This window comes from Argentina anserina, chromosome 6 (genome assembly GCF_933775445.1).
Source record: "Argentina anserina chromosome 6, drPotAnse1.1, whole genome shotgun sequence".
Taxonomy (NCBI): Eukaryota; Viridiplantae; Streptophyta; class Magnoliopsida; order Rosales; family Rosaceae; genus Argentina; species Argentina anserina.
Window position 1 is genome coordinate 24,992,654 of NC_065877.1, and position 18,162 is coordinate 25,010,815.

At 36.9% G+C, this 18,162-nt stretch overlaps 3 protein-coding genes across 3 annotated transcripts in view; 1 reads left to right on the plus strand and 2 right to left on the minus strand.

The window, feature by feature from the left end:
* Nucleotides 1-18,162, minus strand: part of LOC126798978 (uncharacterized) — a 187,386-nt gene that overhangs the window by 97,376 nt on the left and 71,848 nt on the right. The window lies entirely within an intron of this gene.
* LOC126798966 (homeobox-leucine zipper protein ATHB-15) lies at nt 6,968-13,611 on the plus strand. Its single transcript, XM_050526067.1, has 18 exons — nt 6,968-7,675; nt 8,073-8,232; nt 8,388-8,488; nt 8,594-8,684; nt 8,926-9,021; nt 9,113-9,226; nt 9,321-9,404; nt 9,565-9,720; nt 9,817-9,891; nt 10,053-10,159; nt 10,246-10,438; nt 10,851-11,036; nt 11,160-11,243; nt 11,470-11,604; nt 11,689-12,014; nt 12,758-12,863; nt 13,003-13,152; nt 13,269-13,611. The coding sequence occupies exons 1-18, from the start codon at nt 7,470-7,472 to the stop codon at nt 13,413-13,415; spliced, it is 2,517 nt and encodes an 838-aa protein (XP_050382024.1). The 5' UTR covers nt 6,968-7,469; the 3' UTR covers nt 13,416-13,611.
* Nucleotides 15,236-15,808, minus strand: LOC126797147 (uncharacterized). Its single transcript, XM_050523821.1, has one exon. It carries the CDS (start codon nt 15,806-15,808, stop codon nt 15,236-15,238), a length of 573 nt encoding a protein of 190 aa, XP_050379778.1.

An 18,162-nucleotide genomic window follows, 5' to 3' on the forward strand; every position in this document is an offset into this window, starting at 1 on the left:
CGCTCGGAAGCGCGGCAGAAGCACGGTTCCAAAAAAAAAGATTTTAGAAGCGTCGTGGAAGCGCGAGAATTGTTGGGTTTTTATAGTTTTCTTCTCTATTTTCCGGCTCTAATATAAATCCCTCTTAAAAATCTCCATATTGTAAGGACTCGATAATTCATGAAGATAAATCAAAATCTAGAATTGAATGAAAACCCATAAAACATACAGTTGAAGCGTCGTTCAAGCAAGTTGAATAAGATTTGAGGATTTGTTTGAGCTTTTAGTTTTGTGTGAGACAACAAGGGCATATAAGATTATACATGAGTTTGATTTGGAGCAAGATACTGAGTGAAACTAGATGAGTAAAAAATCAATGATGTGGATTTTGAGACTAGACTAAGATGAAGCTCAGAGAGAGAGAGTGCAAAGTCATTCAACTTTAGGGTGTGCCGCTCATTACAAAATGTAAATACATACATTTTTGATTTTACACACTTGGTTCGTGTGATTAGAGAGTTCGTCTGGTGTATGATTGATTAACTGAAAGGTGATGCGCATAATTTGTGGTTAGCTACACTACTAGTATCATGTTAGTTATTCAAGTGTTTGTGTTGTTTATTCTAGGCCATTACAAAATATTTATTGGGTTAATTTTCTATTATATTGTTCTTCTATAATGTTTTAGTAATTAATTTGTTGTTTTATATAATATATTTTTAGATATAAATATATATTATTTTATTATAAAGCTTCTAAAACGTACATGCTTCTAAAAAAATTAGAAAAAAAATCGCTTCCGCGCTTAAAAACGCTTCGCTTTTACGTACCCGCACCCGATTCCATGCAGCTCAGGTATGGACTTACAACCAATTTTTATTTTTCTTTCTGTTATGGGTATAACACCTTTAAGATCTTGAGTCATTTTCGTCGAGTCAAAATATGACCGGGTTTTGGGTAAGCCATATTTTAGCTCAATTTTGGAAAATGAATTGGATATGAGATTTCCAATAATAGGTTTTAAAGATGTGGGTTGGAGATACCCTAACAGATTTACAGGCACAAAGAAGTCACATAGGCTTCACACAGCATCGTTCTCGCCCACTTACCATGGTCCAACATTGACACTCCACCAGCGCTCGCTTAAGCCATTCACACTCCAATGAATCTCATAGTCACGTACTCTCTTGCAGATGGGTGTTTGATTTGTCATTGGGGTTAGAATAGTGCATAAGTTTGAGAATAACCGATTTATAAATGGAAATTTGCCTAGAAAACGAGCTTTTCTCAGTTATCTTTTCCACAATGAAGGGCAAACCTTGACTATAGACTATAGAGGTTCTTGTTGCGGCAATTTCAGAAGGTGACGAAGAAAACTGGACGTCCCCTTGATTGTTGTAACAAGCTCAAGCCTACAGTCGCTGCAAAGTACGTTCGGGGACATGAGCTGGAGGATGTTACCCTACTTAACCCGGGAAGGAATTCTTCTTATGTTGCTTTGAGTGATTGAGCTTTTGCTCCACCCTTATATCTTTTTCTATCGTGGTCATAGCTATACGATGTACATCAATAGGTCTGTAGACTTCAACGTTTGTCAATGTAGTGACTCTGATCATGTAGGTAGGTGCACAGAAAAGTTTTATAGTTTGAAATTCTACTGATTTCTCTATTAGTTTGGTTTTGTTTTTATGATTGTTTGCTTAAAGCTGCACATTATTTCATACATTGATATTTTTTTCTTCAAGAGGGCACCTAATTCAGACATCGATATGTATTATGGATTTCTGATTTACTTGACATGGTGGCATCGTATAATAGATCATAATTCCATTTTCTCAAACAAAAAAATCTACTCAGGCCATCTCCTACATAAGCCCATGGCTATATAACCCTATATTACAAGTGTATTTCCAATCGTTTCTCCATGTTTTCTCTAAAATAGAGAAGTAAATTTCAAAATCTCAAAAAAAAAAAAAAATTATGTTCAAACTCCAACAGCTTATTTATTTTGTAGATTTTTACATTTATTACTTCAATTAAATATTATATTTTCTTATTTATCATAACCATAATATATTTCATAATTTCATATTGTTCACTTGAAATATTTATTGCATATTTTTTATTGGTTGTAATATAAGTTTGAGTTATTGAAAAATGTGTAAATATTTAATATTTAGTTATGCAAATTTTTGACAACTGCTACAAATTTAGAGAATAACATCTTTTTTTCATCCATTTATCTATTTTGGAGAATGAGATGGATAAGTTATTGAAGTGAAAAATATGCATTTTTTTCTCCAAGTCTTCATTTTTCTTTAAAATGCATAATCTGTTGGATATACTCTAAACACTAGAGCAGTCTTATCAATCGATTTGATATTAGTTATCTCTAACTCTATTGGGCTACAATGCAACTCTTTCGTATATTTTAATTTATATATTCTCGTTTAACTACAAAAAATTTAAGAATTTATCACATTTAGGCCCCGTTTGTTTAAATGGAATATGAGAAAAAGAAAAAGATTTGATTTGATTTCCAGGTTAATATGGAAATAGAAATGGTTTTGTTAATTCCATATGAGTGTTTGGAGATATCAGAATTTAAAATTAGAATTATTTTGGTAAGTAATTAGAATGAAATATTTAATCAAAATTTTCATTAAAACTCATTTATAAGGAAAGAAGATGCAATTTAAAAAGAAATTAGTTTTTGCTGATTGAAATGGAAATAGAATACCACCACTGGGTAGGTAATTCATTTTTGATTTTAAGGAGTCAATTTCTAGTCAAATTACATTTTTTTTAATTTCTATTCAAATATTCAATTACAACCAAATAACATTGAAGCATGAAAATTGAAATAAATTTATTTTTCATAACAGAATTTTCTGCCAACCAAATGGGTCTTATAGAGTTAATTTCAATTAAAACTCACATATTCATGTGTGCTAGCTACTCAAATGTCAGCACACTAACATAAGGCGCTACAAGTAGCTAGCCCTTTGGTATGACACTTTTGTAGCACACGTGCACGTACAAATTAACACGGATCGATTGAGACCTTAAGTGCTACAATTGATGTAGGATTTATAGCATGTTGGAGTATGGGTTAGAGATGATCTCAGTAGCTGCCATAATTCTTCACATAACTATACGGGGAACTTCTTTAGCTATCTTTTTACCACGCAATTTGCCGTTTGTATTGTTGGGTTTAAAAACGGTAAAATTGGCCAATTGGGGGGAGTGGGCATGGCAATATGGCATTATCCCACTTGACTTCTTGTGAGTAAAACCTGGCTGCTGACATTTCCCAAACAGAGAGATGATAAGGTCTCTCCCTCTGTCACTGTGCCAACCCCCAATTTGTCCCTACAAACATCACACACTCCCCTCCCTAAACCTAAACCTAACCATCACACACAAAGCCTCCCTAGCTGGCTAGCTCCACCATGACCATCCCCATCCCTTCCTCCCCAGAACCCCTTCATTCTTCCTTCTTTTCCCTCTCTTTCTCATATTTCATGTCACATGTCCTGTCAAATGGTCATCTCAGTATGAATATGCTTCTGATACTACTCTGTACTCCCCTCTGCTTTTGCAGCTCCAACAGTCCCCTCCCTCTTTCTCTCCACCTCCTCTTCTTGAGTTTGTGGAGAGAGAAATAAATAGAGTATATCGTGCTGCATATAAATCCAGGGCCTCCTTGTAGCTCAGCTCTGGCGTCTGGGGCTCTGCCATGATGATGACGTAGCTAGCCCTGTTATTATTATCAAACCCTAAAACCTGAAAACCCTAATAATGATAGATAAATAGAAAAGGGTTATGATGTATATTAGTTTTTTTTGTACGGCGAGGTTGTTTTTTGAAATTGAAATCGAGAAAAACGCATGCAAAAACCTCATGATGGTGTCCTCTGCTTCTTCTGCAGACTTCCCATGCCTTTAGTCTCTCAAAAGCTTCCTTCCCCCCCCCTCTTCCTCTTCTTCTCTCATCTGCCCAAGCTTCTCTTTCCATTAATGCCCCTACCCTCCTGCTTGCGCACATTTTAGACCTTTCCTATTCTGTCCAAGACGTGTTCTTCCTCATAATTAGATTTACCATTAATGAAAGACCTACTTATTTACTTAATTATACAATAATGTATATACTATCAAAGCGTTACATTTTTTTTAATTACAAAGGGCACCTAAAATAGCCATAAACAAAAAATATAGAGACTAAATATTAAAGTAGGCTTATGTGCGTCTACATCTAGTAACACTGACCAGATTATCCAAAAAAACATGCGCATCATGTGCAGGGGGATCAACAACCTCAATCAACCCAAACTCATAAAAAATATTTTTTGTTCAAAACTAGGGGTGGACTTTTAGACACCGAAAAATTGAAAACCGACCAAAATCGTACCGAACCGAAACCGAACAAAACTGATCTATCGGTTTCGGTTTTAACATCAAATTAAATAGTTCGGTTTCAATTTGCGGTTTCGTCCGTGTAAAAAACCGATCAAACCGAACCGAACCGAATCAACATATATGTATTTAATTATTAATATGTAATATAGTAATAGGTGTATGTCATGTTTTTATTGACTAAGAGTTACATACGATATACAGATTTTACATGATTATGACCTCGAAATGTCTAATTTAATTGCTCACAATCCTTTAACTCATTAAATATTACGTTTTGGTTAATACTCTATCGTAACTTTGTTGATTTTATTTGTTATTTCTAACTTATTGCAATCTAGTTCACTTATTTACTAAATTGAAGTATTAAACTTGTAGCTTACTACTTTACTTTGATTTTAACTTTTGTTTTAAGTCTAATATGAAAAGTTATCACAAATGATAGGTTATGTAACAAAAACCGAACCGAACCGAACCAAATTATAAGTTAACCGAAACTGTGGTTAATATATTTTTTCGGTTTAGGTTTTGAGAAATACAAAACTGAGACATCGGTTTCGGTTTTCGGTTGGTGCTTTTAAATCGAACCGATGGAACCGAGTCCACCCCTAGTCAAAACATCAGCAACTATGTTACACTATCTAAAAATATGAGAGTTCTTCACATTCTATAGTTTGGAAATCATATAAGCACAACTAGCAAGCATAGACCCAAGAGGATGCATAAAAGTGTTATTCTTTTGCATAAGTTGGTTAAGAATGGTATAGTCAAATTTAATTTTAACATTTATACTGTAATGTTTGACAATGAATTTCAGACAAAAAAATAAGCCCCAAATCTCAGCATTCAAAATATCACCAATCCCCAAGTTATCAAAGCGTTACATTTCTACGAAAGAAGATGAGTTGCATATGATTTTTGGGGGTGGATCCATGACATGCCAATTTGTACTTTAAGGCAAATCAAAATCGCAACCATTAGTTGTTATGAAATATACTGATTAAAACTATTGTGCTTGTGATGTTATATTCATAGCACGAATTGTATATCATTTGTTTAACGATCGATGGTTCTTAGAAAAAAAATCTTCATCTATGGTCAACATATATATGTGGTCGATATCAGTTTGGTATCGATATCCTTGAGAATAACGGGTTAATCTAGTATACATCAATGTATGTTATACATCCTACATTAAACGGTTGACAACCGATATTATTTTTTTGGCCCCACTCATAAAACAATATCAACCGTTGGATGTGAGATGTATAGCATACATTGACATATACTAAAATTTTCCGAGAATAACTATGTTCTCGAAATCGCTCTTTTGTAGATGAGTATGGAGGTGTTGGTAGAAGACTTTAATAATAAGTTGTATAATTTGTTCACTGTCTTGATAAGGTATTTTGATCTTGAAAATGAGTTGCATCATTTATATATATATAATCACTATTCAGAGAATATTCATTCTGAAATTACAGATTGAAGTTCTAATTTTGACACATTTTTCGGTCAAATATTGTTCATCAGAAATGATTCAATATTTAGGTATGCTATTAAAGATCATCTCTACAAAATTTCATCTAATTCGATTATCGTTAATGTATTGAAATTAGATTAAATCAATGAACGAATTAAACTATTTAACGTGAACCGTTCGTGTAAATATCTATTTTGAAAGCTCAAATCATTGTTAAATTAGATGAAACTTTGTAGAGATGATCTTTAATAACATACCTAAATATTGAATCATTTGTGATGAAAATATTTTACCGAAAAGTGTGTTAAAATTAGAACTTTACTCTGTAATTTCAAAGTGAAAATTCTATACTATATATATATAGCAAAATGCATGTGTCACGATGGAAGTAGCAAATTTAAGGAAATAGTGAAGACTTTAGGGTTTCTTATACACACTGATCGATCATTAGATGAAATCAAACCAACATTTTCCCTTTGGTTGCCAATGCAACCAATTCCTCAGAGATATTTACTTTCTAGACTTCTAGTATCTAATACGAATCTAAGTTGTTTACTTGTGTATGATTATGCTATAAGCCCTAGGACTGCCAAAGCCGGTTTTTCATTTCGCCTTTGTCTTCAACTCATCAAAGCCATTGAAGGAAGGGTAGTTCCGGTAATGACTTCACTTCTCCCAATCAAAGATTGTCACTCTCAGCCTCTCCCAAGGTCACTTTCGACATTCTCCAAATGTGTTCAAAATATTCCAAAGGTAATTGCTCCATTTCCCTACACTACACAGTGGAGCAAACCAAGCTCTCTCTCTCTTTCTCTCTCTCTCTCTCTCTCTCTCTCTCTCTCTCTCTCTCTCTGTGAAAGCCGAAAGTGACGAACCAATGGAAGACAACAACAAGAGCAACAACAGCTAAACCTCACCATCATCAGCAACAACAGCTAAACCTCACCATCATCAGCAACAACAAAACCAAAAAGGACCGTATGTAGTAGAAACTCTTTCCAAAGTTAAAAACCCCAAACAAAAGCAGAGGATCATAAAATACTACTGCTTTGCCTTTCTTCTTCCTCAAACTCCACCAAGTCCTCTCTCTCTCACTTGTACCTTTTCAGTTTCCAAACCCTATCCCACATACGCACTAAGCATGCTGCTTCAACCCACTTGAGCCTTCTCCCTCTCCCATTCTGAAATGCCTCGCAGATTGTACATGGCAACCTTCAAGATCGGCCAAACGGTGACGTTCCCTCTAGTTCTCCGGTCGTAGTTTCAGAGATCGTTGAAGAATCATCGTCACGGTTACTGACTCGAGTTGGATCGTTAGATCGGTCTTGTTTGCTGATCCCGAAGGAGAGAGAGTTGTGTACAGTTTCGTTGTGTTTGGTGCTGAAGAGAAACGAGGACAGACGCCGTTCCAGTTAAGGGTAGTGCTGTCCCTTGTCGGCTTATATCCCAATCCCAAGTCGTTGTTAGGCTTAAAGTAAAAGTAGTACTTGCAAGTTTTCTAGAGGACCAGTTTGGCGTTTTGGTTTGTTTTTGTGTTTAGAGGTAGAGGAGGTCTTTCTGGGTTTGGATTTTTGTGAGGGGAGAATTGGAAAATGGCCATGTCCTGCAAGGATGGTAAAGGAGTAATGGATAATGGCAAGTATGTGAGGTACACACCGGAGCAGGTTGAAGCCCTTGAGAGGCTTTATCATGAATGCCCCAAACCCAGTTCGATTCGTCGCCAACAGCTCATTAGGGAGTGTCCTATTCTCTCCAACATTGAGCCTAAACAAATCAAAGTCTGGTTCCAAAACAGAAGGTATTCTTGTTTTTTTCCATACCCAATTGCCTTTTTCTTCATATTTAGGCTTTCTGCTCTGTTTCATTTTTGGCTTAGACAATCTGAGCAAAAGAAATGAACTTTTATGGTTTTGGATCTTGAAGTTTAGTTCTTTAGCACAAAAGAATTGAAAAAAAAAGATTTCAAGTTATTTCTTTTACATATATTATTTTTCAAATTCTGGACAATGTTTTTGGTTGGGAAGAACATGGAGTTAGTTAAATTGGTTGGATGAGGCTTTATCTTCCTTTTTTATGCTAAAATTGGTAGCTTAGAAATCTTGAATGGAAAAACGTTGCATTTATTATATTTTTCTGACCAACTGGTCTGATATGAATGCACATTGTCCGTTTGTGCTCTGTTTTGTTGTTTGCAGATGCAGAGAGAAGCAGAGGAAAGAGGCCTCACGCCTCCAAGCTGTGAACAGAAAACTCACTGCTATGAACAAGCTCTTAATGGAGGAAAATGATAGGTTGCAGAAGCAAGTGTCACACTTGGTCTATGAAAATGGCTACTTCCGCCAGCACACCCAGACCGTGAGAGATCTTGCCTCTCTTTTGTAGCAAGATGATGATACCTTCAATCCTAGAATTCCAAGATTGGAACTTTTTTTTCTTAGATTAGTATTATTTGGGTCACATATGAATTTGCGTGGTGACTGATATGATGGTGTTTATTTTTTTTATTACAGACGACGCTTGCAACCAAAGATACAAGCTGTGAATCAGTGGTGACGAGTGGTCAACACCATTTGACACCTCAGCATCCGCCAAGGGATGCAAGTCCTGCAGGGTTAGTGGGATAAAGATGTTGTGTCATTTTCAGTTCATCGTTCTTCGTAAAATTCTTGTTGTTGTGTGTTTGTGGCTTATGGATTCATGTTTTGTGTTTTTCTAGACTTTTGTCCATTGCAGAAGAAACTTTAGCAGAGTTTCTTTCAAAGGCTACTGGAACTGCTGTAGAGTGGGTCCAAATGCCTGGAATGAAGGTGATTCATCTAAAACTTTTGCTTGGTTGTTTAACTAATCATGCTTAATATTTAAGTTAGAGGATGTTTGTTACAAAATATACATTTTGATTATTGGAATTTGGTGCACTGTTATGTGTACTTTTATCAACTAAATTTGTGGGTGCACTAGGAAAATAGTGAAATGCGAGTTTCTTTTTTCTGATTGAATGGCTTCCAGTTTTCTTATGTTTTTTTTGTCATCTCTTGTTGGTGAACGTAGCCTGGTCCGGATTCCATTGGAATCGTTGCTATTTCTCATGGTTGCACTGGAGTGGCAGCACGAGCCTGCGGCCTGGTGGGTCTAGAGCCTACACGGGTAAGTGAACATGAGTTCTTTTCTTTTGCTAATTTTTTCTTCTGTGAGCTTAAGAGGATGTATGACTGACTAATGATTATACTTTGCTCAGGTTGCAGAGATCCTCAAGGATCTGCCTTCGTGGTTGCGTGACTGCCGCACTGTAGATGTCATAAATGTACTGCCTACAGCAAACGGGGGAACCATTGAGCTCCTTTACATGCAGGTAAGATCGAATTACATTTATCTTTTCATATAACTTAAGCGTTCTTGGTTCTTACCAATATTTAATGTATTAATCTCTTATCTTCCTGATATAGCTCTATGCGCCGACCACTTTGGCACCTGCATGTGATTTCTGGATGCTCCGCTATACTTCTGTTTTGGAAGATGGCAGCCTTGTGGTATGTTGTTCCAAAATTATGAATATAAACTTCTTGCCAAACAACTGTCATGTATGTTAAGCACTAATCTGCTTCAGCGGAACACAAATTAATCGCACATGCATATGTTTCCGTTTACTAGTTCAAATTAAATTGTTCTCATTATATGCATAATGCTCAGGTTTGTGTGAGATCTCTCAAAAACACACATAATGGTCCGTCTATGCCTCCGGTGCAGCATTTTGTTAGAGCAGAAATGCTGCCTAGTGGATATTTGATACGACCATGTGAAGGAGGTGGTTCAATCATACACATTGTTGATCACATGGATTTGGAGGTAATCTTTTAAAGCATGTGTTGTTAATGTACTTTATGAATTTTGGTTTGATAGTGTTGATAGGTTTTCAACTCGTACATGTTTTCCATCTTCTAGCCTTGTGGCGTGCCAGAAGTACTGCGTCCATTGTATGAATCTTCAGCTGTTCTTGCCCAAAAGATGACAATGGCGGTAAGATTACCGTATGACAGTAGATATCGTAATTTTTAATATTGCTAAGATGTCTGCATAATGATCATCTCTATGGATACTTATTTGTCCCACAAGAATGTAATAATGAAGTGCAAATGGGTGAGGTTCAAGTTTTTCACTCGTCTCTCTTTGACATTCAGGCTTTACGCCAGCTGAGGCAGATAGCCCATGAAGTTTCTCAATCTAGTGTCACTGGCTGGGGCAGACGACCTGCAGCTTTACGAGCACTAAGCCAGAGGCTTAGCAGGTTAGTATTAATTAAGGTTGTTTTTAGTAAAATTTTCAGTGAACAAAGGCTTCACTGCTTGGAAGCTCATGAATATTTTCTTCCAGGGGTTTTAACGAGGCACTAAATGGATTTACTGACGAGGGGTGGTCATTGATGGGAAATGATGGCTTGGATGATGTCACTATCCTCATTAACTCTTCTCCTGAAAAGCTGATGGGTTTAAATCTTTCATTTGGTAATGGATTTCCAGCTGTCAGTAATGCTGTCTTATGTGCCAAAGCATCAATGCTTTTACAGGTCAGGATACTTCACATCTTTTCTTTCCCATGATCCACCAGAGACAACTGCAGAACAGAAAAGAAAACTAGTATATGCTATATTGATATCCCCTAGATTTTCGTAATGGGTCTGTGTGTCACACACTACTAATGCATGGGGTTCCTTTAATGTAGATTGTAAAAGCACCGGTAACCAACACATGGTTATATATGTTATGTTGGTAAAGATCATTATTTGGTAATTCTGAAGTTAGAATCCTTGCTTTATGTGCCCATTTTCTTGAAATTCCTTCCTAAGTTAGATACTTAAGAAAATTGGAAACTCGTCCATTTTAGAAGTTGCAGAATGTCTTATCATGCTTATTATTCATAGGGGATAATTGGTTTGACATTTGATTTTGTTCCTGGCTTGCTTTCTTCTGCATTTTCAGAATGTGCCTCCTGCTATCCTTCTAAGGTTCCTACGTGAGCATAGGTCAGAATGGGCAGACAACACTATTGATGCTTACTCAGCTGCAGCTGTTAAAGTTGGCCCCTGTAGCTTAGCGGGGTCTCGAGTTGGAAGTTTCGGTGGTCAAGTTATACTCCCCCTAGCTCACACTATTGAGCATGAAGAGGTGAGCAATATGGTACTCATGGAATTTACACCTCTTGATGATGCCTTGTTTTGTAATTTTTTATACCACATATTAAGTCAATAATTTAGTATTCTCTTATTACTATCTTTTTGTGTTTATTAGTTCTTGGAAGTCATTAAACTGGAGGGTATTGGCCATTCTCCTGACGATCCTATGATGCAAACTAGAGAGATGTTCCTCTTGCAAGTAAGATATAATTCGTCTTGGAATGTTATGAATTTCTGATGCATACTTCTCTATGAGAATGCTTGCTTAGGGCGGCTTTTTCCGTGGATTTTCTAAATATCGCCAGCATTGTTAAGATACATTTGTGACCTTTCAAGCTTGAATTGTTTAAGTACATATGATATTGATAAGAGGTGTTGTCATATTAAGTTTTTGTTAATTATTTTCTTCTTCTGCTGTTAAATAGCTATGCAGTGGAATGGATGAGACTGCTGTTGGTTCCTGTGCTGAACTGATTTTTGCTCCAATTGATGCGTCATTTGCTGATGATGCACCTCTCCTACCTTCTGGTTTTCGAATCATTCCTCTTGATTCTGGAAAGGTTAGTGTATGATCCATATTAAATGTAAGAATCCATAACTCATCTTCAACGGAAATTTTTATAATTGAGCTGAAAAAATTTCAGGAAGCCTCCAGTCCAAATCGCACCTTGGATCTTGCTTCTGCTCTTGAAGTTGGACCGACTGGAAGCAGGGCATCTAGTGAGTATTCTGCAAATGCGGGTTGTGTGAGATCTGTGATGACTATAGCATTTGAATTTGCATTTGAGAGCCACATGCAGGAGCATGTTGCGTCCATGGCTAGACAATATGTTCGTAGCATCATATCGTCAGTTCAGAGGGTGGCACTAGCACTCTCTCCTTCACACTTGAGTTCGCATGCTGGTCTTCGTTCACCACTTGGTACCCCTGAAGCGCAGACCCTTGCTCGTTGGATATGCAACAGTTACAGGTATTATAACACTTCCCTTCATTGTTTTCATTATACTTTCTTGTTTAAGAGATGGTCAATATATTCCCTGAGAGTTATGCAGCTGTCTGAAAATTGGGCTTTTTCATTCTTACCACTAAGAAAAATTTAATTTTCTCTATACTGGATATTTTATGACAATCCGATAAACAACTGAGGCTAAAAACTATCCTTTTTTTGTATTGAGTTTCTGCTTACTACGTATTGAATAAATATGCTTGATGCCTGATAACCCCCAAGAAGGCTGCAACCTGACCAAGTCTTTACCCTCATTCTGAATCGTGAGTATAAAGGTTACTCAATATATCACTAATAGTAAAACAAATTGATACTGGTTTCAACCAAATTGAGTTTCAAGCTATTTTAACCTGCTCATGCATGAATTCACATTAAATGCCATCCTCTTATAGTTCTGACATCTGAGTATAGCTTGTGTTAAGAGTAGCTGTATAAATAGTCATCTGATTAGTTCATTGTCCTTTGTTTTCTAGCCATATGATCTCCATATTTTCCCTTTGACAATCTTAAGTTCTAAAATCCACCGCACCTTGATATTTACCAAGTTGGTAATTAGTGTAGATACAGTGAATAAATTATGAAAAGCTACGACGTTTATATGAATGAAGTTGAAATTCTCTAGTTTGTAGCTAATACTAGAAAACTTAACTTCATCGGCTATGAGGTTTGTAATCAGAACTGATTAAAGTGCACTGTTAATGTTGCAGGGGATATCTGGGTGTGGAGCTGCTCAAATCCTGTAATGAAGGAAGTGAATCCAATCTCAAATCCTTGTGGCATCACTCTGACGCGATTATGTGCTGCTCTCTGAAGGTGCGTATATAAGAAATAAGAGAAAAAGAACAGAGGGAGACATGTTCTCTGCCTAGTCAAGTATTGAGCATTGCAGCCCCCCCCCCCCCTCTCTCTCTCTCCTCCACATTTTCAAGTATTAATAGTTCTTTTTATGCAGGCTGTTCCAGTTTTCACCTTTGCAAACCAGGCAGGACTCGACATGCTTGAGACCACCTTGGTTGCACTGCAAGATATAGCTTTGGAAAAGATATTTGATGACCATGGACGCAAGACTCTCTTCTCTGAGTTTCCGCAGATAATGCAACAGGTATATGATCTTTCCAAAATTCGGACTTTTCTCAATTTAGACTGGCACTGAACATGTTGGATTGATTCAGACCTAATCTTTATTCTAATTTTTTGGTGATGGGTACTGCTCTGTAGGGTTTTGCTTGTCTTCAAGGTGGCATCTGTCTTTCAAGCATGGGGCGGCCAGTGTCGTATGAAAGAGCAGTAGCTTGGAAGGTGTTGAATGAAGAGGAGACAGCTCACTGCATATGTTTCTTGTTTGTGAACTGGTCTTTTGTGTGATGTTGGGACCAGGAAACCGTTTATGGTTAGGAGCCGATAATAATAGGGTTAAATAGAAGGGAGACTCCTAAACCTTTTGTGCTTAACTAAGTCTTTTACCTTTTGTAAGTGATAATGACGATGGATGCTAAGACCAGTGTTGTGTTAGATTGTTGCTGCTGCACTCTACAAATTGAGCTGTGCCCTTTGTTTTCTAGTTCTTTGTCTATGGGATGCCTTTCTAACTCTTGCTTCTGTTCTGCTAATTAACTTGCTGAATTGGATTTTAGAGTCAAATGATGTACATATCTTGGCAGATTATGGGAAGATGCTACCATGCTGCTGTCCACATTGTATGCCTTTGTGTTTGTAGATTACATGTATGTATTAGGCCGGAATCAAGACAAGCAGTGGGTTCTGTAAGCATGATTTTTCAGAGTATTAGCTCTTCGAGCTTGAAATTTGATGTGAGGCGGAGTTTGAATTTAACTAGAATATATATTAGAGAAATGGACTAATGGATTTTATACTTGGGCTATAACAAATTCAAAGCCTAGGTACAAAATCTAGGTTTCAGAGTATTAGCATTTTTCCCCTAAGCACCTCGAACCAGATTGTTTAAAACCCGAGTACATTTAACCCATGGAAACGATGTCAGGATCCATCGATCTATAACATCATTCGTTTGCAACAAATGATATATATTTTTCGGAGAAGGTCCTTTGGTACGATATTTGCAGAGGTTGAATTATATTTTCAGGATTGTTTGAACTGGCTAGAAAATGAAGAACCGCAAACTGTGTGGCTTCTAGTATGTATTATTATTAATTGATTCTAATTGCTATATATATAAGGGAAGCAGTGACTAGTGAGTGATATTGCTTCTCGTGAGTGAGATTTATTTTAGTGTGATTGTATCCCGTTAACCCTTGGTCACCATGAATAGTTTGATATCTATATCTCCAGCCAGTGTTGGTGGGATTTAAACCTAGATTTTGTACTTTAGGCTTTTACCAACTTGATCACTAATTGCGGTTATTGATTTTCTATTTAGCTCTGTTCTTCCTCTAATTTACAACAGGAGAAAATATATGGGACAATAAGACCAAACGAAATCATTAGAACTTAATTACACCATCATTATTGCTAAAATATGTTAACTTACATGATTATATAAAATTACATAGAATGGATCGACTAAGGAGTCAAAGTGAACTCTTCAGAGAAACCAACAACTAGCATAGGATAAACATAAGCTATATATTAGAGGGCTGTAGCATTTTGATCCTTCATGCAGTAGACAAAAGAAGAACTAATTAAGTGGAAGGAGGAAACAAAACCCTAGGGGAAAAATGCATAGAAGAAGCATTCAGAGAAACCCCAAAAACTCCATATATAGGGGTGGCACATATCTTGATCCTGCTTCAACAAGAGTTAACTTACATAAGCGTCCGTACGTGCATGGATTTAGTAATACTTAGAATATTGATCAGAACCCGACCAAAAGAAAACCCTAGAGGGTAAATTGACTGAAAGGTGGGATGCCGATGGACTGGACACGGATAAAGCTAAGAAAAAAGCCTTGGAAACTCAGAATGGGTAGCTAGGGGACTTTAGATGATTACCCCGAAAAAACCCATTTAGAGTCGACGTACTCTTCAGACATCAGAAACATATATATAATACTTTTGCGGACGGGGAGATTTGGAATTGAAGCTGAGGAACCCTAGAAGAGTTTAAGAAGATTAAGAGGGAGAACTATACTAATTGATTGGCACAGACACTGGAGGACATGGTTGAGAATTATAGAACCATCTCCCCTAGCTAGAGATCTCATCATTTTATCTCATCTCCTTAGTAATGGCCGGAATGCAGCTCGAACTCCGAGCAATCACACCCTTCCTTGACCCTGCTTTGTCCGTAGGACTGATGGACTTGGCTCTCATGCTCCTACCTTCTAGTTTGCTCTTCTTCAACATATCTTTCATAGCTTCAGCTTGGAACAAAACAGGATAAGCCCTGCTATACTTGTTAAACCTAACACATGCACTTATATGTGCATTCAAGGAGTCTTCAATGTTTCCTCCATTTTTTTCCAGCTCTTCTTTCACTGCCTCAGCACAGAGCCCACAAATCCACTTCCCCAAGTACTTGTTTCTCACTTTGTCTATGTACTCGGGCGTGCACTCTTCGCTCATGCCACAGCACTCGCACCTCGCATCTTCAACCTCTGAAATGGGTGGAAGTTCTTTGATATCCTCGATAGAGCTCTCCTTGCTGAGTTCGAATGAGATATCCGATATGCTTCTCTTAAGGCTATCGGATGAGAATGAGAGCCTTGGTGGTTTGGACTTGGAGATGTTTCTGGTGGGTGTGGAGTAAGTGGTAGCATTAGCTTCTCCATGAGGCGCCATGGAAGAGGTTAAGTTGCTGTTAAAACTTCGAAAGGTTACTGAGAATTAGCAAGAACTTGGCTAGCTAGAGCTATAAGCTTGAAGATATTCACGTGGTGGTAGAGGAATGTGAAGTATAGCCTATTTATAGTTGTAGTAGTTCCTCTTTAGTTGATTCTAGAACCATGAACTTCTGCATGGATCTTGTTAATGCACCTGTCTTATCAATCAAAGTGTGAATAGTCTGACCGTGCTAGATTTTTCAAGAAAGCATTGAAAGATATTGAACTGTTTTGCTTTGTTAGGTTTGAAATCAATCCCTGGCTAAAAGTAAATAAACATTTTCCTTCTTCCTTAATTTTTCTTTTTTACAATTCATTAATTCTTCGCATTCTTTATGACTTATGAGGAAGAGGATGGTCTTGGTGAAAAGGTAGCATACTGATCCGTTTTCAGTTTCAGGATAGTGTAGGAAGTAGGAAAGCTGTGGCACATAACAGACCACTAGACATGCTACGTAACATATTGTAGATTCATACTGATTTTAATCCAAATATATTGACGCAAAATAGTTTAATCCTCTTGGGTGGGCGCAGGGCGTAATAGGAACACGTGATCCCTATTCGAAATGCATATATATGATAATCCAACCATCTCAGAAAGAGTTATTTCAAATTAATTAAGTTGGAAAAAAACTGATGATACATGATTATACGAACCCAGATATTTGATCAATGCAAATATGAATTGAAGCTAGGGTATTTGCCACAATAATATTGCCTGTGCATGAGAATATCGGATTGCATTACATGTTTTTCTGAACAACGTAATTTTATTTTTTTTAGAAGAAAAGGTATCGTTCTTCTTGCATCAGACAAAAGAAGGGAAAAAAACATATACATGCTTGCATGAATTAGCTAGTGTCTTCTAGCATTTTCTGGCCTGAGAGCCGACCTTCTTGCTCAAGAACGTTATCCTTTTTGCTTAACTCCAACAATCATTTGTGTCTATCATGGATGCATGCCCTAAAAAAAACAACAGTTTTCTTTTTCCTACAGAAGTCTACAAGTTGCAGATTCACGATCACGGGTGAACCTACTGAAACCGTATACTCCATGAATGGTCCATAGCTTTCAAACACTAGTAGCTGCAGATTCAGGCAGAACATGAAGGAAATGGACTTTGCCTCACATGGTTTCTTTCCTGCAACCACAAATCTCATTCTCACGAGCAGTAAAATCCATCATATCAAGTATGTGTGGACTGTAGAAGTGAGAGGTTGTTGAGGGTTTGTTATGACAAAAGGAGCTAACATCTTAATTAATCCAAGGATCAAAGTCTTTGTAACTTAACAGCTACAGATTTAAAGCTGCTTTGAATATGTGGTTTCATTGTTACGATAATGACATGAATTTAGATTCTCTACAACGTCGTCGGTATTAGCGATCGAGTTGGTTATACAGAGATGTTCGTCTGCCTAATTTAGTGGTTTGAATCCCTTTGATTGTAATTACCTGTGATTCGTAGTTCATGAAGAGCAGCGATTAGATCGGCCAGAAACAAAAGAAATTTGAGCTATGCAACCTGGAAATCAAATCAGAGCAAGTGATCAGGTTGAAGATTAATTTTAAACCGCGAACGGGAGGTTTTTGACATCATATATTGATGCTGTTATATCAAAAGAGAAGAACGAAGGTGATAGATATCTGTTCCAAATATGGTACATAGTACTTCTACACCACTGTTGGATCCAGCCGAGAACTGACGGAACGATTCGGTGAAAAAGAGCAATAAGACGGACACAGTCATCATGTGATTGACAATGCAATGTCGACATAAATATAAGAGAAAATTCACCAATAGTCCCTGAACTCATGTAGTAAGGACAGTTTGATCCATGACCTTTAAAAATGATCAAAGAGATCCCTGAACTCTTATTCTAATATCAATAAGGTACTTATGTTAAAACTTTTGGAATATTCCGTTAAAATGTTATTTTTCTGTTAATTTTGTCATTTTGTTATTTGTTAGTTCAGAATTTATTTATTTGAGTTGATCTAATCGAAGATTAAACCTTTCGAGTTGTTCTGCAATTTTGTTATTGTCTTTTTCTCTATATAGATAATCTAGAAATTCAATCAGGATAGGTCTTAACGATCAATATCTGCTACTCCGATCTCCTTTTGGAGATGAATATGTTCGTCGTATATGATATTTAATATTCTACAAACGTATTCTATGGAGTACTAGCTTTCTTGAATATGTTTTGAATAAAAGCACACTTGCCACTTATCAGTAACTTTTTCAGTACAAAAAGACTGGTAATTTTTAGGTCTGACTTCTTTTTTATTGGATAAAAGGAGCCAATTTTGTGG

Excerpts from the sequence above, each read along its gene's own strand:
- LOC126798966 (XM_050526067.1), top strand. The coding sequence starts at position 7,470 with ATGGCCATGTCCTGCAAGGATGGTAAAGGAGTAATGGATAATGGCAAG. Across the intron at positions 8,233-8,387 it reads TCCGCCAGCACACCCAGACC|ACGACGCTTGCAACCAAAGA; the intron begins GTGAGAGATCTT and ends TTTTTATTACAG. Across the intron at positions 11,605-11,688 it reads TTCCTCTTGATTCTGGAAAG|GAAGCCTCCAGTCCAAATCG; the intron begins GTTAGTGTATGA and ends AAAAAATTTCAG.
- LOC126797147 (XM_050523821.1), bottom strand. The coding sequence starts at position 15,808 with ATGGCGCCTCATGGAGAAGCTAATGCTACCACTTACTCCACACCCACC.